We start from the raw sequence: 25,892 nt of genomic DNA, 5'->3' as shown, positions 1-25,892 counted from the left end.
CTGGGCACTGCCCCACGGCCTCAGCCCCTCTGCAGGGCACAGCAGCAGCTGCAGCTCAGAGAGGCCTCAGCCCCAGCCATGGGGAAGGTGCTTGGCCAAGGGAAAAGGAGGCTCCCTGGGTGCCCTGCTCTCCTCTCCCTGAGGTGCTGAGAGCTCTGCAGCCCCTCTTGCCATCCCATCTGCCCAGGCCAGCACCACAGCCCCGGCCTTGGGGCCCTCAAGAGCTGCTCCTGCTCCAAGCCCAGGGCCCATCCCAAAGCTGGAGCAGCCAGAAATCTGTGCCTATTTCTATTCATTCCTGTTCTGATGAGGAGGGATCCTCAGCCACTGGAGGTTGTTGATCATTTTTACTATTCCAGAGGCCACCTCTTTCTTGGGCTCATGGAATCAAGAGGCCCCTGTGACACTGCAGGGCCTTGTGGAACCATGCAGAGCATTGCAACAGAGCAGGACCTCGTGTCATGATGGGGCCTTTGGGACACTGCAGGGCTCCATGGAACCAAGGGGCCAGTGTTACACCTCAGGGACTCATGGAATGAAGGAAACATGTTTGACACCGTGGTGCCCTTGGGACCATGAGGCCCAGTGGTGACAGTGTGGAACCAAGGAGAGCATTGCTGCACTGTGAGACCTCATGGAACCAAGGATCCACTGGGACACTGCGGGGCCTTGGGGGACCAAGGTGCCATTGTGACACTGCAGGGCACAAGGATCCAAGGGATTTTGTGACACCAGAGGGTCCCATGGAACCAAAGGAACATTGTGACTCTGGGAGGCCTCATGGAGTCATGGAGACCATTGTGACACTCCAGGGCCCCATGGAACCGTGGTGACACCAAGTTGGCTGGGGGTGTTGATGTGCTGCAGGGTAGGAGGGCTCTGCACAGGGACCTGGACAGGCTGGATCCAGGGCCCAAACCCAACAAGGTGAGGTTTAACAAGACCAAGTGCCAGGTCCTGCACTTTGGCCACAACAACCCCCGCAGTGCTCCAGGCTGGGGACAGAGTGGCTGGACAGCAGCCAGGCAGAAAGGGACCTGGGGTACTGATGGACAGCAGGCTGGACATGAGCCAGCAGTGTGCCCAGGTGGCCAAGGAGGTCAATGGCCCCTGGCCTGGATCAGGAATGGTGTGGCCAGCAGGAGCAGAGCTTCAGTGCCACCCCTGACGTGTCCCCAGCTCTGCACACAGACATTGCTGCTGCAGCTCCAGAGAAGGGAACAAAAGGGAGATCTCTGGAGAAAACTTTGCTGGGAGACCCTTTAGTTCCTTTAAAGCCACCAAGAGCGCAGCCCCTCATTGACACAGTGTGTGGGCACAGGGAAGGTGGAATGAGAAAATGGCACAAACAATGATATTTCTTTTGGGACAAGATTAAAAAAGGAAAAGAAAGAAAACCTCCAGAATGAAATTAACAAGAAGTACCAAAGATGACTTTTATTACAAGTGATTTGCAGAAACTGGCCAGCAGTTTAATGTTTAGGAAACCCTCCAGTCATCAGTGTCCACACTGCAGCCTTGAGCTCCAGGTTCCTCAGGCTGTAGATGAGGGGGTTCAGGGCTGGAGCCACCACTGAGTACAGAACTGACACTGCCAGATCCAGGGATGGGGAGGAGATGGAGGGGGGCTTCAGGTGTGCAAATGTGCCAGTGCTGACAAACAGGGAGACCACGGCCAGGTGAGGGAGGCAGGTGGAAAAGGCTTTGTGCCGTCCCTGCTCAGAGGGGATCCTCAGCACAGCCCTGAAGATCTGCACATAGGAGAAAACAATGAACACAAAACAGCCAAGTCCTAAACAGACACTAACTGCAAGAAGCGCCAGTTCCCTGAGGTTTGAATTTGAGCAGGAGAGCTTGAGGATGTGTGGGATTTCACAGAAGAACTGGTCCAGGGCATTGCCCTGGCACAGGGGCAGAGAAAATGTATTGGCTGTGTGCAGCAGTGAATAGAGAAACGCACTGGCCCAGGCAGCTGCTGCCATGTGGGCACAAGCTCTGCTGCCCAGGAGGGTCTCGTAGTGCAGGGGTTTGCAGATGGACACGTAGCGATCATAGCACATGATGGTCAGGAGGAAATATTCTGCTGAGATGAAGAACACAAAACAAAAAACCTGTGCAGCACATCCTGTGTAGGAGATGTCTCTGGTGTCCCAGAGGGAATTGTGCATGGCTTTGGGCACAGTGGTGCAGATGCAGCCCAGGTCACTGAGGGCCAGGTTGAGCAGGAAGAAGAACATGGGGCTGTGCAGGTGGTGGCTGCAGGCTATGGCACTGATGATGAGGATGTTGCCCAGGAGGGCAGCCAGGGAGATGCCCAGGAAGAGGCAGAAGTGCAGGAGCTGCAGCTGCCGCGTGTCTGCCAATGCCAGCAGCAGGAAGTGGCTGATGGAGCTGCTGTTGGACATTTGCTGTGGCTGCACATGGGGACCTGTTCATGAAGAAAAAGAACAGTGACAAGTCAGGAGAGGCTGGGACTCACCTTTGTTCCTGCTCTGGGAAAACCTTCACCCACGTCCCTGCCTGAGCTCCAGCTGTGCTGGGTGTGCCAGGAGCAGCCAGGCCTGTGCCTGGGGGCTCTCCAGGAGCCATCCCTGCCCTGCTGCCCTGGGTTTGTGGCCATGCAGGAGAGGGACAAGGCTGGAAATTCAGGATATGTCAGGGGAATCACTCCTAATGCAGAAGGGCTTGGTAGCATCTGCACACACAATTCTAAAGTAAGGCAGGAGATGGTTTTAGGAATTGTTCTCCTGCCCACACATCATTCTTGGTTCTCTGGAGTCAGAAATCCCCAGCATTTCTGCTGCACTCAGTTTGCCATTGAGAGATGTGAGAGGCAAAGGATTCCCTGTGGCTTAGGGAAGGTGAGGGGCTGGATGGGCTTGTTCCCAACTGCCCTGGGTTTGCATCTTTGGCTGGAATCAGAGCACAATCACACTCCTGTGTCACCCTGGCATAAACCAGACCCTGCCTGGAGCAGAGGGATCCCTGAATGTCTCACCCTCTCTAAAGGTCTCTGGGAAAGGTCTCAGCACCCTCCTCTGCCAAGGACACTCACGGCTCCCTTGGCAAAGCCAACAGCATTTCCTCAGCTGTGACATCTCTGCCCTTCCCTGTGGGACATTCAGGGAACTCCAAGAGGCTCTGGCACAGATTTGCAGCCAGGAGGGCAGCTCAGAGCTTGGAAGGACACAGCAAGGAGATCCCCAGTGTGCCTATGATGGGATCTCAGGGAGGGGGCTCAGCTCAGTCCCCTGTCCCATGGACTGCTTTGCCCACAGCCCCACAGGTCACAGGGAAGCTGGGACACCCCATTCCCATGGACACACCTGCCTGGCAGCAATCCCAAGGGCAGGGCCTGACTCAGCTGCTGCAGATGCCAGAGGCTCCCTGAGAGCCCCAGGTAACAATGATAATAGCAGAGCAGTGCATTCAGGCCATTTAGGAGGCTCCCAGCAGAGAGACTGAGCACCCAAAGTTACAATTCTGGCATCTCTGTAAATGTTCCAACATTACTTTGATAATCCTGGTGTGTCCCTTTCAACTCAGAATGTTTCGTGATTCTGGGATTGCAATTCCTCTTCTGCTTCTCTCATCAACCTGTTGTCTATAATCAAAAGAGAAAAAAAAAAATCCAAAAACCTTTGCAACAGTGTTAGAACAGTAGAGTAAAGTAAAAACCAGCTTTACTGGAAGCTTCCAGGTGTCCCAGTGGGGATGTGGCACACCCGGCCCCTTATTTCAACAATTTATGAAGGTTGATTAATTAGGATATTTAACAGAAACATTCAATAGGAGATTCATTGCCCCAGTTACACACCCCTGAGTCAACCCACTGGAGTAGGTCCAAGGGTTTCTTTGCCCCACTTTTTGTTATGACCGCTCACATTCTGGTTAAAAACCAAAATGTTCTTCTTGTAGCTCCTCTTTCTGATGATAAGACTATACAGCATTTCAGAAATCTATTTAGAAAGTCAGTTTATTGTTCTAAAATCTAAGAGAAAGGTTAGGAAATGTACTAGAGCTAAATCAGGATAATAATTATAGAAGTATATAATAGTAGTTTAATAGAGTTACTTAAGGATCATGGTTTTATAACTATATAATAATAGTTGACAGATCTAAAAATATATTAAAAATATATAAAAAGTAAAAATCCTTTTGTCATCATTGCAACTTTCCCACCCTGCTTAAAGAAAGAAATTGAAAACAGTCTCAGGAGATCTCCTGATCTTTACAGCAATCCCAGTCTCACCTTCCTTTGGGAAGTGTCCTCCGGAGCTGTGTCCAGGCAGGTCTGGAGCTGGGAGCAGCCCTGCCCCACACAGCCCCTCTCAGCAGCAGCCCCTGCCCTGCTCAGGGTGGCTCCTTCCCCCCACAGCTTCTCCCCAGCGCTGGGAGCAGCTCCCCGGGCCGGCTGAGAGCTGTCCCTGGCAGGCAGCAGAGTCCCTGCCCCAGCACAGCGCCCTGGGCTGCAGGACCCTGCTCTGCAGGACAGCCCTGGGCACCTCTGGCTGCTCTACACAAGGGACAGGCAGAGAATGTACTCACAGAGTCTGGAGGCACTGGCATGTTCCAGCTTTAGGAGATGCCTGCAGGAGCTGCAGCTGCATTGTCCTGCAGCCAGAGGCTTCCTGTGTCAAGGGCTGGCAGTGATTCTGCCCCAGGCACTTCTCAGCACCTTCCCAGCCCTGACTGATTGAAGCTCTCTGTGCCTCTGGGCTGTGCCCGGGGTGGCTGCAGGCAGTGCCCCAGCCCTGCTGGGCTGGCAGAAGAGCTGCTCAGCAAGAGAAATGTGCTTTTGAAGCTCTTCTTGGTTTCCAGGATTGCCCTCTGTGCCAGGAGCCCAGCCCAGCTGAGCAGCACAGACACAGCAGCAGGACTTTAATGAGCCTCTTGGGGCTTTGTGCTGAGGACCTGAACATCAGTCCCTGAGAGGGAGGGGAAGAAACCTCTCAAGAACTCCAAGTCAGAATCCAACTCCAAAGTTTCTTTTACTTTTAATGGGTCCCTCTGAGGGACATGACTGAGAAAGTGTCCCCAGGCCCCAGGCAGAGCAGAGAACTGCAGGCACTGATGAGAGGTGGGGACAAAGAGAAGCCAAGTCTTGGTGCCCTGGGCCACAGCAGCCTCTGTGCCACCAAGGGCTGTGAGGAGACACCTTGTCCTGAGGCCCTGGGGCCTCCTGGCACAGCCCCAGCAAGGCTGGCCACTGTCACCCCCTTGGCCTGCCCTCAGCATCCCCCCTAGCCCACATGCCAGTGGCCTCAGGGATCTGCTGGAAGGAGTCCCTGGGGAGCCTTGCTCAGGAATGGCCCTGGGGGGCTCCTTCATGCTCCCAGCAACTGCAGCTTTTTCAAAGGACTTTGGCTTTTGTCTTGGAGTTTTGAGAGTTTGTGCAATCCTGGCCTCCAATTATCTGCTGTAATTAGTCCCTTGAGAGGCTTTGTCAGTAACAACACTCAGTGGGGCTCATTAATGCTTCAAGGTACTTCAGGTTCTTAAGGTACTTTACTTTTTCCTTCCCACACTGAGTCTCTGAGAAGTTTGTGCCATCATGGCCCCAATTATCTGCTTTAATGAGTCCCTGGGGAGCTTTGCATTGACACTCAGTGGGGCTCATCAATACTTTGAGATACTCAGGGCTTTTTCAGCTGCTTTGGATTGTCCTTTCCACAGTGAGTCTCTGAGAGGTTTCTGTGCAATCCTGGCCTCCAGTTCTCTCCTCCAAGGAGTCCATGAGGAGCCTGTGTTGGGGATGGACCTCAGTGGCACCCATTAATGCTTGGAGAAACTTTGGGTGTTTCCTCTGACTTGGACTCCTGGAAAGGTTTGTGCAATAATCTCCTCTCAGGCCCTGAGGTTCCAGGGCTCATCTCCAAATGCACCACGGGGCTCATTAGGATCAAGCAAGTCCCAACAAACCATGGCTGTGCCTTGATTTCCCTCTGGTCTGGTGCAGTTCATTAGGAAATTTTCCTACAATAGTTATGGAGAAATAGTTCAAAGAGCTTCTAGGAAATATGTGTTCCTATTTTAAAGGGTGTCTTTTATTCCTGTTCTCTTTAGAGCAGAGGTGATTGCAGCATTCAGTGATCAATATTGATCCAGGGTCTCTCCTAAGGAGGTCTGGCCAGGTCAGAGAAGCTGTGCCTTGAGGTCTGACCCAGTGTGGACAACCTTGCTCCACCTTCCCCAGCCCCATCCTGTCTCTCCTCACTCACCTGGGACCTGCTTTGCTCAGAGAACTGGCTGCACTCAGGCAAAGAGGGGTTTTCTTCTTTTATTTTAGCAACCTAAAACTGCTGAGTTTCCCCATGGAAAACAGACACCCTCCTCAAGTGTGTGCCAAGCCCAAGGTGCCACCAAGGAGGTTCCCCTTCCCCAAGGCAGAGCCAGGCAAGGAATGTTTCAGACACACAGGGAGTTCTGCAATAAACACAAATCCAGAGTTGGCTGAAGGCAGGATTCGAGCAGCTGCTGAAGGACAGACAAGCTTTGAACTCCTTGCAGCTGAAAGCACCAAGTGGGTGGTTGGGAGGTGTGTGAGTGAGCCAAGAGTGAGGGAAGGGAAATGCAGAGAGCCCTGGAAGTGTTTCTGTGCAGCCAGGCTGTGGGGAAGGGCACTGCAGAGCTGCCCTGGGCCAGCTGTGAGGGTGGATTATCATCCCAACCTGCACTGGGCCATTGCAAGGGGCTGTTGCCATGGACACTGCACTGACCCCATTGTGCCAGCCCTTTGCTCAGGGCTGCTGTCACTGCCCAGAGCCAGAGGGGATCCCTTGCTGGGGGCTTGTGCCACGGCCACCTGCCCTGTGCCGCGCTGGCTGCTCAGGCATCGTGGAACCAGCAGCAAACGCCACTGCCAGGGCCAAAGGTCAGCTCAGCCAGACAGAAAGGGTCAGTGCTGCCACCTGTTTCCATGGCAACCCTCCCTGGGACACCACACCTGGGTCACCTGTCCTGGCAATTGCCATGGAAACCTGGCTCATTGGAAATGCAACGGTGGACAAAGGTTTTAGTGGGGCCTGCCACAACAGGACAAAGGGTGGTTGTTGCAGTGTGTTTCTTGTTCATGGTCTGTTCTGTTATTGCCCCAGTTGAAGGTTTGGTCCAAATGAGACCCTCCCACAGCACATTGTCAATCTACCCTGAGTCACCTGTAAATTCTACCTTAGACCCACCGCATGCTTGGAATTCCACTTCAGAAATCCCCTAAACTTCGATGTTTAGGGGATTAGTTAGTCCATGTGACTTTGATGTTAGTCCATGTGACCCAATTTTCCCCCCCTACCTCCCTCATTGGATGATGATTTTGTGAACCCTGCCTTTTACCCTCCCCAGGATATCTCTGATTAGCTGATGCTTTGTACCCTCCTGACACCGCCCGCTGTCAGGCCACTGGTGTTCTGGCTAGCTGTTGGCCGATGGCAGTGCCAGGAGTGGGGAACCACGTGGGGACTATGTTTCCCAGCGTGGAACCTCCAGAGCTGTACATACACCGGGCTCTGTAGCTCTCAGGGTGTCAGTGGTCGTGGCGAAAGGATCTGAGAGGACTCAGTTTCTTCCAAATTCCCAGGAACAAGTTTATTATAAGGGCAAGGGAGCGATGACAAGGGACAGGGCTGGGACTGCAGGGAAGAGGTCTGAGCCGAGACTCCTCGAGCACCTCTGTGCGTCAGGTTATAAGGACAGTGGGCGGTCAGAACATCAACCAATGGGAAGATCGCGAGGGAGAAGTTGGGGGAGTGGGATACAATATTAAGGACCAATGGTAAGGACGCAGGGGAGGGGCGGCAATTGTACAAGCAATGGGGCATCAAGGAAAGGGTGATGAGCAGGGAAAGGACTAGAACAAAAGGTGGGGTTTACATTGACTGATAGGGCTTGGGGGTAGGATAAAGGTGATGGATGGGGAACACTCTGGAAAAAGGGGAGGGGCTTACAATGATTGAGAACCGGGGACAAACCATTCAGGGAAAACAGGGGAGCAACTGGGGCGAACCAACTTGAACTTAACAACATCAAACAAACATCAAACGAACAGGCGGCAACATCTCCCCCTTTCTTTTTCAAGAAGAGGGGGATGCAAGGTCTGGGGGAGTAGAGGGTACAGTGAACCATTTTGCGGAGGGAGAGGGTGGAGGAGGAGGATGTGAAGTAACATAATTGACTTGAGGTGGGGGGGATACAAGATGTAAGATGGACTGAACTAAACATCTTTTTAACACTGCGAAAGCAGCCAAAACTATAAAAATGACAAAAACAACCCATAACACAGTTCAAATAATGGAGGAGAGCCATCCGGACACACCCAATCCTGAGAACAAGTTGGTGACCCAGTCGCCGGTTTCCTGATGAATCTGGTGGATCATGCCCTTCATCTCGGAGATGGTCTTTCGAATGTCGGGGCTCCGGCTGGTAAGGTTCAAGCAGCAGAGCCCCTCGAAGTCTCTGCAATCATGGTTATGGAGGAGCAGTAGGAAATCGATGGCTGCTCAGTTTTGTAGAGTGGCCCGCCTGGTTATTTCCTCGTCTTCGAGGAGGTCGCCTAGCGCAGTTGACGTTAAATTGGCCTGTTTAACTACCCAACACTCGAACTGGCCTAATTCACCCAGGGCTTGAGCAGCGGCCAACCATGGTAAAAACACGGACACTGCCACCCGTTTTGGCTTGCTCCAATGAAAGATTTCGGAATCACAGTCCGGGTCTAGGTTTTCCAGACTGCGCTTCTTGATAGCCGAATTATTTTTTGGTGTCCAATTTTCAATTTGGGTTGCGTTGGGGGAAAACAGGGACAACTGGCCTAAGGTACATGGCCCTCCGAGAAGGCGAGAGGGGATGCCAGCCCATGCCCGGTCTCCACATATCAGGAACATTCCTTTCGGCAGCTTAAGAGGGCGAGAATCTAGTGTGGAAGGCATTTTCACGTGTGCGATGTTCTTGCACCACGCAGCTGCCTGGAATTTTTTGTTATCCTGGATAATTTTTGGATATAGGGAAGGATTATCTGGGTAGTAACGGAACTGAACGCAAAAGGGTGCCAGGGAAGAGTTTAATAAATCAAATTCTTGAGGCTCAGCGACGGCCCGCTCTAGGTAAGCCTGCCAGTCCCTCCAAAGGAGGAGGGGATTCTGGACGGGTTTCTTTACCTTATAAGATGGAAGGGAGCGGACCACTCGCTGAGCTGGCCTACCTTTGTTGGCCTCTTTCACTAATTCCATCAGGGATTCTGGGTACTCCTCTGGCTTTAATGGGATCCCCACCAGGCAGGTGGTCATTGGATTTCCCGCTGCTCCGGTGGACAAACATAACTCATCCCTCTGCAGAGACTTCACCAACATTACCCAAACATTTTGTTTGGGTTGGGGCACAATCCACGCGGCTGCCTGGGCCACCAGTAGAACCAGGAGTGCGATGTTCAGGGTAAGACTCGCTGCCGTCATTTTCGGATGGCTCTCTGAAACGAAAAATGAACGCTTTTATTTAACATAATAGGGGAGCAGTTCATTAAAAGGAAAAGGGAATTCGAGATCTTCCTCCTCCTCATCGCTTTCAGGGGTCATCGGGGTGGCTTGCATGGACACGACGCTCTTTTTCTTTTTCGTCTGGTGGCCTGGTAGGATGTTTTGGGACATAAGGCTTCACTCACTTTTGTGGGATCCACCTTAGTCCCTGGGGCGAGGAAACGCAAGCGTAGCCTCGCCCCCAGGTCACCAGATCGAACGGACCCAGGACCTTTTGGGTCTCTGGGTCTCGGACCAGCACTGGAGGGCGATGTTGTAGCCTGTAGTTGCTGGTGGACTGGAAGTGCCGGGCCACTGGAGGGTTGGGATCCTGGTCACTGCAATTCAAAAAGTTGATGGTAAACAACGCTTTACATAATCTCTCATGAGGCGTGCAGCCTCTCATCGTCCCTTTCTGATGAGCTAAGATACGTTTGAGCGATTGGTGGGCTCGCTCAACAATCGCTTGGCCGGTGGGGGAGTGTGGGATGCCTCTTTTGTGTTCTACTCCCCACTCTTGCAGGAATTCCTCCAGTTTCCTGGAGGCATATGCTGGGCCGTTGTCTGTTTTGAGTTCTTTGGGGACCCCCAGCACAGAGAAGGCCTACATGAGATGTTTGCAGACATGCTCAGCTTTCTCCCCTGTGTGGGCAGAAGCAAAGACCGCGCCTGAGAAAGTATCGATGGAGACATGTACAAACCGAAGCCTACCAAACTCGGGGATGTGCGTCACATCCATTTGCCACACTTCACAGCTCCCCAGGCCTCGAGGGTTGACTCCCGATCCCAGGGAGGGCATGGCGGTGGTCTGGCAGTGTGGGCATGTGGCCACAATGGCTCTGGCCTGATCCCGCCGCAGGTGGAATTGGCGGACCAGACCAGGCACATTTTGATGGAATATTTGGTGACTCAGCTTGGCTTGTTGGAACAGATCGGGGAGTTGAGCCATTGAAACAGGGGTGGCGAGGGAATCGGCTATCCGATTCCCTTCGGCCACCGGGCCAGGGAGGTCCGTGTGTGACCTCACATGCATTACAAAAAAAGGTTGCTTTCTGTGGGAAACAGTGTAAATCAATGCAGAAAGCAACTCAAACAGCTTTGGGTTTGAGACCTCCTTCAGGGCTGCATGCTTAGCCCTTGCGACCACCCCTGCTACATAAGCCGAATCTGTTATTAGATTGAAAGGTTCAGAAAACCTCTCAAAGGCCCTGACAACTGCATCTAACTCAGCAACCTGTGGAGATCCCTCCACATACTTAACATCTGTTTCCCATTGCTGAGTCTCGGGATCTCACCAAGGCACTACAGACCTGTGAGATGCCCCGGATGCGTCAGTGAACACAGTCAAGGCTTTGAGGGGCTTCCTGCTCCGCACTGCTTTTGGAATTGCATTGAATTTGGAATTGAAAAATTTGTGGGCAGGGGCATGGACGGAGACTTGTCCTTCATAGCTGTCAAATGCAATTTGGAGGATCTCATTTTCCCGAAGCAATTGATTGAACATTTCTTTGGTCAGCTTATCTGGGGACACTTTGTCTCGAGACAAGCTGACTGGTAATCGAATGCATGCAAAATCACACCCGGCCATCTCCCTAAGCCTAGCCCGAGCTCTCCCGATGAGCTGAGCCATCAGTTCCTGTGGCCGGGTGACACTTTTGGACCTCTGATGACTCAGGAACACCCACTCTATTATCAAGAGGGGATCCTTAGAGCCTTGGTCCCATTGGAAAATCATCCCATGTAGATGTGGCATCTTTCCTAACACTATAAACTCGAATGGTAGGGTCGGTTCATACCGATGCGCCTGTCTCTCCGCCAGGGCATCTTCTACCTTCTCCAGGGCTTTCTTCGCTTCTGGGGTCAGGGTCCTGGGAGAACTAAGCTCCTTCTCCCCCTTCAAAAGCACGAAGAGGGGGGCTAGGTCTTCAGTAGTGAGGCCCAGCCAAGGCCTGACCCAGTTCAAGGTCCCACACAGTGAATGGAGGTCCGCCAAAGTCTTCGGATTGCTGTTAATAGCCAATTTCTGCGGCACAATGGTCCGCTCAGCAATCCGCAGACCCAGATACTTCCAGGGCGGCATCCTCTGAACCTTGTCCTCCTGGAGCTGAAAACCTGCAGATGTTAGAATGTTAACCACTCGGTCAAGCGATTGCGTAAATAGATAAGTCATGGGGGGCGCATACCAGGACATCATCCATGTAATGATGGATGATGACCTCCCCCATTTCGGCGCGCAAAGGGGACAGCAATGAGGCGACATACCACTGGCAGATAGTGGGTGAGTTCTTCATGCCCTGGGGCAATACCCGCCAGTGGAATCTCCTCATTGGGGCTTCTCGGTTAAGGGTTGGAACCGAGAATGCAAACCGCGGGGCATCTTCAGGGTGTAGGGGAATCTGGAAAAAGCAATCTTTAATATCAATAACGGCCAAATTCCAATTTCGGGGGAGCATAGTTGGGGTAGGCATCCCTGGTTGGAGGGGCCCCATGTCAACAATGACTTTATTAATAGCCCGAAGGTCATGGAGGAGTCGCCACTTGTCTTTCCCCAGCTTTCGGATGACAAAGACTGGGGAATTCCAAGGGCTCGTGGTCTCAACTATATTTCCTTTCGCTAGTTGCTCCTCCACGAGTTCGTTGAGCGCCTTTAATTTGTCTTTTCGAAGCGGCCACTGATCAATCCAAATAGCTTCATCAGTGGTCCAATCTAACTTTTGGAAAGGGCGCTCTACAGTGGCCGCTATCAAAAATCCCGAGGGGTTTTTGGGATTTCTATTTTTACCCCCCATTGTGACATAAGGTCCCTCCCCCACAAGGGAACCTGGAAATCCACAACGAATGGGCGTAAATTTGCCAATTGCCCATCCGGCCCCATAATTTGCACTACGCTCTTTGAGATTTGTGCCAATTGGGTACCCCCTATACCCTGTATTTTGCCAGCCACGGGTTGCAACTCCCAATGTGACGGCCATCTCCTTTCGGGGATGATCGTCACATCTGCCCCCGTGTCAAGCAGACCTTTCATGTTGATTAACTCGGCACCTTGCTTGACACTGCAGTCAACTATAGGTTTGTTTTCTCCCACCACCTCTGCCCAGTAGATGCCTGGTGCATGGTCATCTACTGGGATTCCTTCAGGGATAGGGATGTACTGGGCGATGATGTGGCCTTTGGGAAGGAAGTATGGTGGGTGATTGCAACGCACCAAAAGAATGAGATCCTCTGGACCACCCGGGAAGGTGATCGGGGAGATCTCGATTTCTGGGGGTGTATGCTTTGTGTCCCCGATGGCGATGTACTTACACACGTGTCTGTTGTCCATCCGGTTTCCCTCCAGTGGGTCCACAGCAACTACTGTCCAGTGCTGGGACCAAAAAAGGATGTCTCTCACGGTTATCAAATGTCGTGTCCGGTAGATTGTCCAAGCCTGGGAATGTGAGCCCCCCTCCTCCGCGAGACCTGCCCCATTTGTAGCATCGCGCGGGGCAGGTTCGCGCCGCTCCCCTAGTTTTTTTTTATTGAACCTTCTTTTGCCCTCGCCCCCAAGTTGCTCCCTTGGCTAGGGTGTGCTGCTGGGCAATCCCTAGCCATGTGCCCTGGTTGTCCGCAGCGATAACAATGCAGTGGTGGACGCGCTGGTGTTACTGGCATTGACTGCGTCACGGCTGCGGTTGGTATCCTCCTCGATGTCGGCGGTGGTATGGCCCTGGACATCCCTGTCATTGGAGCTTTCTTGGTGCATGCTTCAATCAGGGTGTCCAGCGTCAGGGTAGGATAGAGCAGCAGGCTGAAGATGATTTGACGGCAAAGCTCGTTGGCGTTCGCCTTTGCCACTTCTAACACCAGCTGTTCCTGGAGCTCCGCCTTTTCAACTTGTCTTTCTACCTGCTTCTGTAATCTATCAACAAATTTATTGAAGGGCTCATCTGGGAGCTGGTAAATACTCATCAAATTAACTTGGGGTCCCTCCTCAGGCAAGGTATAAAATACCTTCTCAGCAGTTTCCATGATTTTTTTTATCACAGTCCGGGGCAACACCTTGGCCTGCTCTTCCGGTTTATCCCAATCCCCTTCACCGCACAAGTGTTCCAAAGTTAGAGGGACTCCATCTGCGTCATCTGCAGTTTCATTACTGTGCAAAAGCTCTGGAAGGATGGTTTCCAATGATCTCTTCCATCCCTGTTTCCACAGCCTGAAATCGGCTGAGGAAAGGAGACAGGAAAACAACTCCTTTAGATCATGGGGAACCATTTCGTTTGCTGAGAAGGTAGCCTTTAATAACCCTTTAAAATACTCGCTACTCCTCCCAAACTCCTTCTGTGCCTTGCACAGCTCCCTCTTTGTTTGGAATGAGAAGGCTTCCCATTCTCGGGATCGCCCTCCCCTCCCACGAAAAGTCACTGGTGCAGCAAGGGGGATATTTACCAGTTCCGGGTTCTGGTTCTCAGGCCCAGCTCCCCCGATTCCCAAAGCGTGGGAACCGGATGTTAGGGGGAGCGTGGGAACCGGAAGGGGGAGCGTGGGAACCAGGAGCCGGAAGGGGCGGGACTGGAGGACCAACTGAGTAGGGGGGTAAAGGGGTGGAGCGGTAACCGGAAAGGGAGTGGCTTGGGGGAGTGGTGTTGTCAGGACCCACCCCTGAGGAGGAGGAACTTCTCGAGGGGTAGTGGGAGGAACTATGGTAGGGGGAAGGGGAGGAGTTAGGGAGGAAGGGGTTGAACTTGGAAGGACGGAAGGGATTATGGGAAGAAGGAGCACATAAGAAGGTCCCAGCCATGTGGTCCCCGCCATCTTGTGCCCTTCGGGAGCCATTTTGTGGATCACAGGTAGGATAGGGGAACATAGGGGAGTAATGGGAAGAAGGGGAAACTGAGGCACAGGGGTCCGGGGGTAAAAGCTGGGGATTTACAACATCATACAATGGGGAATTTTGAACCTGGGAAGTATTTAACAGGGGTTTCACAACTGGGGAAGCAGGGGAATGGGTAGGTGCTCTGACAGCTTGGCCAGGGCTGTCAGGGCAAGGGTTCTGCAGGAGACGTGGGGAGCCAGGGATCCTAGTACCCTTAGGGGAGCCCTGTGCAGGGCAGTTTGCTCTGCACGTCGCTCTGCAGGTCTCTCGCAACTCAGGATTGTTAAGAATAATTCGAATATTGTTACCATATTACTGTTTGTAAACCCCTTACTTACCTTGTACCCCTGTCCCAGGTTTACTTACCTTGTACCCCTGTCCCAAGTTGCTGTACCCTGTGTTTCTTGTTCCGTGTTCAGCCAGGCCCTGCCCCCTGTCCCAAGTTGCTGTACCCTGTGTTTCTTGTTCCGTGTTCAGCCAGGCCCTGCCCCCACTGCTCCTAGACTCCCACATGGCAACACTGTACCCCTGCCCCAAGTTGCTGTACATTGTTCAGTTGGGCCCTGAGGAGGAGGATGACATAAGGACTTTTATGAAAATGAAAGAGACCAGAGACTCATGGGACGCACTCAGACTGGAAAAAAACCCCGAGACAACGAGCCACACAAAAGGGAAGGAATAAAAACAGTACCATCGAACAAGGAAGACCCAGAGGAGTCCCCTGACTTCCCTCCAGAGGCCGACATAACCAGGAGGGGACTCGACTGGGATGACACCCTAGGCTACTGAGGCCAAGAGAAGGAGTCTTCCCGGGGACTCCCGTGAGGAAGGAAGGCCCAGCTCTGCCCTAGTGACAAAGCTGCAGGGATCCTCCTCTTCTGCGGTGTCCAAGTGGGAGCAGAGGTGGTGTGCGCGACCCCTCGGGCCCCCACCCCAGAGCTGTCCTGTTTAATAAAGGCCTTTTTAAAAGGAGCTGGTCTCCTAGCCCGTTCATCACAGCTTGGGGGCTCGTCTGGGATAGCCACGCCCCGAAGAGGACCAGGGACGGGACGGCCGCCCGTCCTATCGGGCCTCCGGGGGACAGCTGGCTATACTGGACCAGGAAGGACAGCCTGGGATCAGCAGCGCAGAAGAGCGCCGGATTGGGTAAGCCACCGGTGGCGGGAGTAGGAGGCGAACGAGTGTGGTGTGAGTGAGACGGGGGCTGGCAGCTCGGACCCCCGGGATGAGTGTGGACTGCCCAGTACCGCGGTTCCGGACTCCCGCGAGGGGGCCGGCCGGGAACGGCAGGAAGCGAAAGAGGCCCAATTGGGCCCAGAGAAACGAGTGAGGCGTCTCCTGGGGATAAAAGCCCCCCCTCTGAGTGTGCAGAGGGTACCTAAGTGGATGAGTGGCACACATAGGGGTAGGCCCCTCTACTGAAAAGGGCTAAGCGGCCTAGGCTGCTCTGGGCGTGTGGAAGGCCTAGGCAAGTGAGAGTCACACGCAGGCAATCTAGGTAACTCCCGGGGTGGTGTGTGGGGGTGCCTAGGTTAGGTGTGAGTGAACACACCCCCCCCGCTTGGGGAATTGGAAATCTAGGTAACTCCCGGGGTGGTGTGTGGGGGTGCCTAGGTTAGGTGTGAGTGAACACACCCCCCCCGCTTGGGTACTCAAGACGACCTGACCGGGGAATTGGAATTGGGGGTCCCCAGGCCCTACCGGCACCAGGGGGTCAGCGAAGGGCCCTCGCTTCCCAGGGTCTGTGACACAGGACGTGCTGAAAGGCTCTAGTTGTCGCGGCTCAGTCTCGGCTCAGGGGGTTCCTGGGAAGGGAGGTCGTCAACCTGCTGCCGGAGAGCACAGGGGCAGGTAGTCTGCGTGGGTGGGCAAGGCAGCTAGAGTAATACACTCACGCATCTCTTAGCCGAAGCCATTCCCTGGTGGGCGGAGTGGCTAGGAGGCAAGGGGGAATTTTCCCACCACTCACTTACACTCAGCCCTCGCGCAGAAGCTATTCTCACTGGGGAAGGGGGATAGTCAGGGAGCGGAGGGGCAGGGGGTTCCGGGGTGAGCCCTGCTGACCAAACCTTGTGGACGGCACTGAGACAGGGACGGGGGAAGGTCCCAGGAGTGTCTAGTGCTAGGGTCCCCTCGACGTCGACCCAGGAGTGCTCATAGTCTTCGCTGGCAAGGGGGTCAGGGAGGCGAGGCGCGAGGGGAACGTGATTGGGGTGTAGGGAGGGGCAAGCGGAGCCTGCAAGCCCCGTTGGGACCTAACCCCAGGGGCAAGCGGAGACTGCAAGCCCCAGAAAGGTTCGAAGTGTGAGTGGAAGGCCGGCCGAGTGTAAGAAAGGGTGCAGATTCCTGTGTGAGATTGAGTGTATTCCCTAGTGTGAAAGGAGAGAGTGAGTTCCTGGAGTGTAAGTGGTTTTTTTTGTTGAAGTTTGAAAGGTCAGTTGCCCGTCATTACAGATTTTCAGTTTGAGTAGGGGCACCTTTATAAAGTATAGTTTAAGTAAGGGCCAGTTTTAAGTTGTTTAGAGGTTGTGTTGCCTGTCAGTTCTAGTTTCGTTCGGGTAGAGGCACCGTAAGTTTTAAGTTAAGGCCCATAGACAAAAGAGCAATGGGACAGTGTCTAAGTAAGAGTGTAGGTCCCAAGGAAGATGAAGAGGCCACCAGAACCATTCCCCCTGATAGCCCACAAATGTTAAATTGCTGGGATGCACAAGAGGCCGCCAAGGGCCTAGACCGGATCAAGATGATCCATTACTGTATAGAGGTCTGGCCCAAACTAGAGATGCAAGGACAATGGCCTTGGTACGGTACTAAAGATCCTTGGATGTGCTCCCAACTGTACCAGCATCTGAAAACCAGAAAAGGCTCGAGTCCAGAGGAGATCAGTTATGCAACCATGTGGCTGAAAGAAAGAGTGGACACAGAGATGGTGAAGGTATGCAAGTTAAAGGAACAGAAGGGAGAAGGGAAAGAAAGTAGGAAGCAAGAAAAGGAGGCTAGCGAAACAGGTAGTAGATGGGACCCCCTAGATCATCTAACCCCTCCTCCTGCATACCCAAGAGCACCCCAGACTTCTCCTCCTAATTCGCTGACTTTTTCCTCTTCTGCATCATCCCCACGAGACCCCTGTATTTCCAATTCAAACCCTTTCCACCCAAACCAATCCCCCTCTACATCTTCAGCCTCCTCTACCATCCCGATACCCTTTTCCTTAAACCCACCACCATTGGTGGCCCCAGTCCCTTCTAATCTACTTGTCACCTCTCCCTTACCTCCAGAAACCCCTATATCAGACCAAGTTTCTTCTCCCTCGCCTAGTACTGTCCCTTTGCCCCCTCCCAACTGGGAGCTGAGTACCCCCAAGGTTAATCCTCCTCCTAACAACCAGCAGGTCCCTATGACTCCCACCTCTAGTCAGGAACAGGATCTTGGAGATGGACCCTACTGTCACACACGATCTAAGACAACTAAGCTCCTTCCCCTAAGAGAAGTCCCTATGGGAGGAGTAGCTGGAGGGGTAGGGTTTGTCAATGCCCCATTGACAGCTTCAGAAGTCCGGGGATTTAAGAAAGAGCTAGGGAACCTAGTTGAAGACCCAGTAGGGATAGCCAACCAGGTAGACCAGTTCCTGGGTCCAAACACTTACACCTGGGGGGAGTTAAACTCTATTTTAAACATCTTATTTAACCCTGAAGAGGTCGCCATGATCCGTACTGCAGGGATACGGATCTGGGAAAGGGAGAATAGATTGGGACTCCCAGGAGAGTATAAGCTCCCGCAGGTAGATCCAGGGTGGGATCCTAACAGGGAGGAGGGAAGGCGGAACATGAGGGACTACAGGTCCCTAATAGTGAAGGGTATTAAGGAATCAGTTCCCCGTGGTAATAACACAAAACTAGCCTTTGATGGGACCCAAGAGAAGGACGAGACTCCAGCCACCTGGTTGAATAGGTTGAGGAGAAATTTTCAACTATATTCAAACATAGACCCTGACAGTCCTGAAGGCCAGGTACTCTTAAAAGTCCAGTTTGTCACTAAGTCCTGGCCTGATATCAGGAGGAAGCTAGAAAAATTAGACGACTGGCAAGAAAAGGGGATCAATGAGCTATTGAAGGAGGCTCTGAGAGTCTACTTGAGGAGAGAGGAGGAGAAGACAAAGACGAAGGCAAGGCTCATGGTGGCAGTAGCCAGGGAGATTGTCAGGAATCAGGCAGATAGGGATCAGCCAGGTAATGGAAAGCCAAAGTCCCAGTTGGAGGGAGATAGGAAGAAATCCGTTATGCCTCCATGGACCAACCCTGGGAACCCTCGAGGGAGTGGGAGGTGTTATTACTGTGGAGAGACTGGGCATCTCAAAAGGGACTGCAAAAAATTATCTCTGGATGAGGCAATAGCTAGAGAGCAGGATGTCATGGAGAAAATCTTGAGGGGAGAGGAAGCTTGTGATTAGGGGTGTCAGGGGCTGTATATATTAGGGGACCCGATGAAACACCGAGAAGAGCCCCTGGTAAACCTTGAAGTAGGTCCCCAGAGTGAGGAGGTTGAATTTTTAGCAGACACGGGAGCAGACCGTTCAAGTTTGAACAAGCTCCCAGCTGGAATGTTTTTAAGTAACAAAGTTTGTGAAGTGTTAGGAGCTGAGGGAAAACCCTTCATGGCTCCTGTGATAAGAAATGTTGAAGTAAAGGGAAATTCTCGGCAGTGCTATGCAGACTTTGTGTATCTACCAGACTTGGAGACTAACCTGCTGGGAAGAGACTTGCAGGTGCAGCTGGGGGTGGGAATAATACCAGTGAACGGAAAGATGGTGGTCCATATGATGAAGCTAACAACAGGAGATATAGAAGAGATTAACCCTGAGGTTTGGGCAGAAGAGGGAAAGTTTGGGTATTTAGACATTTCCCCAATAAAGATAGAAATCCAGAAAGGAACCTCTCCTATCAGAATCAGGCAGTACCCAATGTCCCTAGAGGGCAGAAAAGGACTGGCCCCGGTCATTGATCACCTGTTGACAGAAGGCATTTTAGAGCCATGCATGTCCCCCCATAACACCCCGATTCTGGCTGTCAAAAAGGCAGAAGGGAAATACAGGTTAGTCCAGGACCTGAGGGAGGTAAATAAGAGGACTGTTACCAGGCACCCAGTGGTGTCAAACCCATACACCCTCCTGAGTCAAGTGCCTAATGAGCATGCTTGGTTCACAGTTATCGATTTGAAGGATGCATTCTGGGCATGTCCCCTAGCAGAAAAATGCCATGATTGGTTTGCCTTTGAATGGGAATATCCTGAAAAGAAAAGAAAACAACAACTAAGGTGGACTCGCTTGCCTCTAGGCTTTACAGAGTCACCGAACCTTTTTGGGCAAGCGTTGGAAGAATTACTGAGCCAATTTGATCCCGAAGGTGACATCCAAATTTTACAATATGTTGATGATCTCTTGATATCAGGGGAAGATCAAGATAGGGTAAGAAAAACCAGTGTGCGGCTGTTAAATTTCTTGGGGACCAAGGGATTGAGGGTGTCCCGGAATAAATTACAGTTTGTAGAGCCCAAACTTGTCCTATTATGTGTCATCTATTTGGGACACATAATAGGACAAGGCCGTAAAGAACTGAGCCCAGAGAGAGTATCAGGCATTCTAGCCATACCTGCACCAAAAACAAAGAGGGACATAAGAAAACTACTAGGTCTCTTTGGATATTGCAAGCTATGGATAGAACAATATACCCAAAGTGTCAAATTTCTTTATGAAAAATTGGTTGACTGTGAACCCATAAGGTGGACAGCTAAAGATGAAGAGCAATTGAACCAGCTGAAGCATAAGCTCTCCTCGGCACCAGTTTTAAGCTTGCCTGATTTAAAGAAGGAATTTGATTTGTTTGTCAATTCTGAGGAAGGGACTGCATATGGGGTTCTGACCCAGGAATGGGGAGGATGTCGTAAGCCCATAGCCTATCTATCTAAACTGCTGGATCCTGTAGCTCGTGGGTGGCCCACCTGCGTGCAATCAATAGCTGCTGCTGCCATTCTAATAGAAGAGGCTCAAAAGCTAACCCTACAGGGTAAGATCAGAGTCCACACACCACATGATTTAAAAACAATCTTGAGCCGAAAGGCTCAGCAGTGGCTGACAGATGCCAGGATATTAAAATATGAGGTCATCCTAATGGATACTAGCAATTTGGAGCTAGTAACCTCCAAGGGCTTGAACCCGGCACAGTTTTTATCGGGGGAGCCTCTGCCCGAATTAGAGTATGACTGCTTAGAATTGGTAAATCTCCAAACCAAAGTGAGGGAGGATCTGGAAGATGTACCCCTGCCCTATGGGAAGGTACTATTCACTGATGGCTCCTCCAGGGTGGTGGAGGGGAAAAGATATTCAGGATATGCAGTGGTCATAGAGGCAGGGGAAGGAAAACTAGAGGTCCTAGAAAAAGGGAAACTACCCCCCAGTTGGTCAGCTCAGTGCTGTGAGGTTCATGCTCTAAAGAGGGGTCTGGACTTGCTAGAGAAAGAAAAAGGAACCATCTATACAGATTCAAAGTATGCTTTTGGGATAGTCCACACCTTTGGTAAGATCTGGGAAGAGAGAGGCTACCTGAACTCCAAAGGGAAGAACCTGGCACATGAAGGGCTGATTAAATCTGTATTAGAGTCCTTGACCAAACCCACAGAGATTGCAGTGGTCCACACAAAGGGGCATCAGAAGGGAGACTCCTTAGAAAACAGAGGGAACAGGCTTGCTGACCAAGCAGCTAAAGAAGTGGCCTTAGATCCAAAGGAATCAGTAAAAGTTTTTAAACTGGATGAGGTAATAACTGAAGAGAACGGAAGGAAGGAACCAATATTTACCAAAAAACAGTGGGAAGTAATAAAGAAATTAGAACTGTCTCAAGGGAAACAAGGGGAATGGTTAACCTCAGATGGGCGAAAGTTTCTAAACAAGGCTTTAGCCCAGAAAATATTAAATGAGATGCATGAACTGACTCATTGGGGAACCCAAGGGTTGTGTGATCATTTTCTGAGGGAAAACCTATGCTTGGGAGTTTACGATCTAGCAAGGGCCATAACAAAGGGGTGTGTAATATGCCAGAAGGTAAACCAGAAAGTAATGAGAAAAGCTGAACCTGGGGGAAGAGAGTTAGCCATGAGACCATTTCAGAGTGTGCAAGTAGATTTCACAGAAATGCCCCCCATACAAGGATATAAACACCTATTGGTGATAGTTGACCATCTAACCCATTGGGTAGAGGCATTCCCCACAAAAAAGGAAACAGCAGAAGAGGTCGCCCAGGTAATACTGGAAAATATTATCCCAAGATATGGGCTAGTGAATACCATTGATTCGGATAGGGGATCCCATTTCACCTCCCAAGCCTTACAGGCCATTGTAAAGGCTCTAGGAATAAAATGGAGACTGCACACTCCATGGCACCCCCAGAGTTCGGGTCAGGTGGAACGTATGAACAAGACATTGAAAAATGTGTTAACAAAACTAATAGCTGAGACCCAGATGAACTGGTTAAGGTGTTTGCCTCTCGCCCTCCTGAGAATCAGAACCAGGCCACGATCTGACCTTGGAGCCTCCCCATACGAAATGATGTTTGGGCTCCCCTTTCTAATGACCCCTTATAGCACTGGAGATCATATAGAAGGGGAAGAAATGGCTAAAAAGTACCTAGAGACAATTGGAAGGACCCTAAACAACTTAAGAAAGAGAGGATATCTCCCCCAAACCTTCCCACTTGACACAAACATCCACCAGATCAATCCGGGGGATTGGGTATTGATTAAATCCTGGAAAGACACCCCCTTAACCCCAAAATTTGAGGGTCCCTTCCAGGTCCTGCTGGTGACCCACGCTGCTATTCGGACCCAAGAAAAGGGGTGGACTCACGTCTCCCGTGTAAAAGGACCAGTATCACCCCCTCCTGACTGTGGACAAGGCACAGAAAAATACTCCACGAATTCCCCCAAGTGGACTGCCATTACAGATCCTACCAGTCTAAAAGTGACTCTTAAGAGGCAGCCAGAAATAGACTGAGAGAAAAAGAATTGGAACAAAGACTGCAGAACTCTGCCGAGTGTGTTGGTTTAAGCCGGGAGTGTTCTTTAAGTTGTTGTTGTGGTTATTGCTGTTAAGTATTTTGATGTTAGTAAAGTTGGTTTAATAGGAAACTCCCCCCATTAACTTCTCCCACAGAACATTCTCCAAAAAGGCAACTAAATTAAAGAAAAGGTGGGAAGGGAAGGACCATACCATCTCTCCTGATCCCATCTCTCCCGATCCCCATCTCTCCCGATCCCCAAACCTAAGAGGCAAGACCGGGTGAGGCTAAAAAGGAGGTGAGCCATGAAGCTCCCTAAAATGAAACCAGCTCATACCGGACTCTTAGGTGGACTGATATTGGTCCAGCTGGTGAGCCTTGGGATAGGGGGCGGTGGAGAAGCATGTACAAAGTGCTACTATCCCCTATATGATGGAGAGGATCTAGGATCACTGATGAGAGTCCACACCAACATCAATCCCACCTGTTTTGATCATACCCAACTGGAAACCTGCCAGGAGGAGGGAAAGACATATTGGATTACTAGACATACTGCCTCATTTAGGCAACGCCTGCTCGGAGAATGCCCTGTAGGAGAATCCTGGCTCTGCTTTGAGGAAGAATTAAGAGAGAAATATTTCCAAGAGCCAGAAGTTAAAGGTTGATGCGGGCTAGAGCCCGATCAAAATATAAGAGGGGGGATATTGTTAAGAATAATTCGAATATTGTTACCATATTACTGTTTGTAAACCCCTTACTTACCTTGTACCCCTGTCCCAGGTTTACTTACCTTGTACCCCTGTCCCAGGTTTACTTACCTTGTACCCCTGTCCCAAGTTGCCTTGTACCCCTGTCCCAGGTTTACTTACCTTGTACCCCTGTCCCAAGTTGCTGTACCCTGTGTTTCTTGTTCCGTGTTCAGCCAGGCCCTGCCCCCTGTCCCAAGTTGCTGTACCCTGTGTTTCTTGTTCCGTGTTCAGCCAGGCCCTGCCCCCTCTGCTCCTAGACTCCCACATGGCAACACTGTACCCCTGCCCCAAGTTGCTGTACATTGTTCAGTTGGGCCCTGAGGAGGAGGATGACATAAGGACTTTCATGTAAACGAGAGAGAGACCAGAGACTCATGGGACGCACCCAGACTGGAAAAAACCCCGAGACAACGAGCGACACAAAAGGGAAGGAATAAAAACAGTACCATCTAACTAGGAAGACCCAAAGGAGTCCCCTGACTTCCCTCCAGAGGCCGACATAACCACGAGGGGACTCGACTGGGATGACACCCTAGGCTATGAGGCCAAGAGAACGAGTCTTCCCGGGGACTCCCGTGAGGAAGGAAGGCCCAGCTCTGCCCTAGTGACAAAGCTGCACGGATCCTCCTCTTCTGCGGTGTCCAAGTGGGAGCAGAGGCGGTGTGCGCGACCCCTCGGGCCCCCACCCCAGAGCTGTCCTGTTTAATAAAGGCCTTGTTAAAAGGAGCTGGTCTCCGGGCCCGTTTATCACAGTGTCTCACGCTTCTGCCGTAAGAGCTTCAAGGGGAAATTCACAAAAGTTTAAAAGCAGAAACCTGGACTAGTTCTGAGTGTAGTTTCAGAGCAGTTGGTGTGTGACAGGACTGGGCCTCAGCAGCATTGGACCAGCAGTGGTGTTCCCAGTGCCAGGAAGGGCTTGTCCCCTGCTCTTTTTATGGCAGATACTCTGTGTGTCACAGCTTATTCAACTCTCTCTGGCTCCGTGCTGGAGCTGATAAAGGTTTCTCTAAAAACGTACACACTGTCAAAATAAAAATGTTTCATTTTTTTATTGCTTTTTTATTTAATTTTAAACCAGAAAGAACTATTTTTAGCAAGTTATCAGTTATATGAATACATATGCAAATGAGATCACAATAAAAATTTATCTAACTACCTAATAAATTAGGAGGAACAGATTGGATAGACCAGGATTAAAGTACTAATTTTATTATGCTAATTATAAACCTTGAGATTTTGATATTTCTGCATCTCAGACCTCAGAGAAATGTAGCTTATCTACTCCAGGAGCTGGTAATGGAAGAAAAGAAATACAGGAGTCATTATTTCAATGTTTTAGGCCACAATTAAATGAGCTTGGACCTCCATCCTGTAATTTGTCTCAGTCATCCTTTTGTTTTCTTACAGAAATCTGAGTTCTGGTCAAATCATCCTGTGTGATGTAAAGCTCTCCTGCTGTCAATGCAGCAGGCTCGAGTCTCTAATGAAAATCTCTTTTTCTACAGAAACTTAGAGAAAGTTGCCAGTATTGGCTCCTAAAATGAATGTAAGGTTAAGGTGTGTGGGGTTAAAACCAACCTATTCTCCTTTACCATGTCTTGTTCTAGAAGAAAACCAGTGTGAGCTGCTTCAGAACAATGGTCTGCCACTTATGATTCAGGTATTGACAGAATCTCAGGACGAGGAACTCATCAAAGCTGCTACTTTTGTGCTGCAGAACTGCAGACACATGAGTAAGCTTGCAGATATTTCTTTCCAAATGGTTCTGTCCATCTCTGTGTTCTGCTGCTTCCCCAAGTGATTTTAACTGTGGCAGCTTTGTAATTCTGTGTACTCCAAGAGATGTTTGTTTTCTGCATAGAAAGTTGCTTATTTGTCATCAAGAACTGACTTAGGCAGCAAAAAGAGAAGTAAAAATTCCAAGAGTGTTGCAGTAATGCATCTTTCCCAGTTCTGATTCTCCAAAATACCTGGTTTGTTTGCAAGGCCATGGTTTGAAACTTGTTTCCAGTTCAGTCTCTCTCAAGAACACCTTCTCTATTCCATGGCATAGCTCAGTCAGCAGACCTTATCTCTGAGTTTGCAAACAGATGTTTGAGACTATGTGAGCTTTCAGTCAGACTTTGAGAATCCTCTGTAATTCCATTTCTCACAGACAGGCCACTGGTTTCCTGGAGCCTCCCCAGTCCTGTGCTAACACTCCCTGTTTTCTACAGCCACAAGCAGATAGAAAGGTTTGTCTAAGGCAGGAAGGCTCAATGCCAGTGCACTGACTAATTTCTGTTTTAAATCTTCAAACTTCTGCTCATCTTTTCTCCTCCCAATCTCACCTTCTACTAGCTTTTCATACGAGAGCTTGAGGGCCTGAGTGTACCCTTTGACCCACAGCCTACAATATCCCAACAAGTCTAAAAGTCTGCTAATCTCTCTCTTGGTTTTCGCTTGCAGGAGTGAGACTATCCCCTTAATTCTTTCAGGATTCAGTCTCTGGTTCCCTTGAGAAATTATATGTCCTAAGTATTTTACCTCACATCCTACAAATTGAAGTTTCCCCTTTGATACCCTCAGTCCTTGGTTTCCCAGAAAATTTAATAATGCTATAGTGGATTCCTGAGCCTTCTTTTCATCTTCTCCTGAGAGAAGTAAATTATCCACATACTGGAGAAGTTTTATTTCAGGTGTGGTTGAGAAAAGTTGTAGTACTTCCCCTAGTGCTTGACCGAATAAATCTGGGGATTCAGAA

General features: G+C 50.8%; 1 protein-coding gene across 1 annotated transcript; it reads right to left on the bottom strand.

Annotated features, from left to right (window-relative positions):
- Positions 1–1,472: 1,472 nt before the first annotated feature.
- LOC131590679 (olfactory receptor 14A16-like) lies at positions 1,473–2,405 on the bottom strand. The gene has a single exon (XM_058860942.1). The coding sequence runs from the start codon at positions 2,403–2,405 to the stop codon at positions 1,473–1,475; it is 933 nt and encodes a 310-aa protein (XP_058716925.1).
- Positions 2,406–25,892: the final 23,487 nt, after the last annotated feature.

Source organism: Poecile atricapillus, chromosome 34 (assembly GCF_030490865.1).
Source record: "Poecile atricapillus isolate bPoeAtr1 chromosome 34, bPoeAtr1.hap1, whole genome shotgun sequence".
In the NCBI taxonomy this organism is placed as follows: Eukaryota; Metazoa; Chordata; class Aves; order Passeriformes; family Paridae; genus Poecile; species Poecile atricapillus.
The sequence above is the reverse complement of the archived record's forward strand: the minus strand, read 5'-3'. Positions and strand labels throughout refer to the sequence as shown.

Bases quoted from the DNA above. Each gene is read 5' to 3' on its own strand.
- LOC131590679 (XM_058860942.1), bottom strand. From the start codon at position 2,405: ATGTCCAACAGCAGCTCCATCAGCCACTTCCTGCTGCTGGCATTGGCA.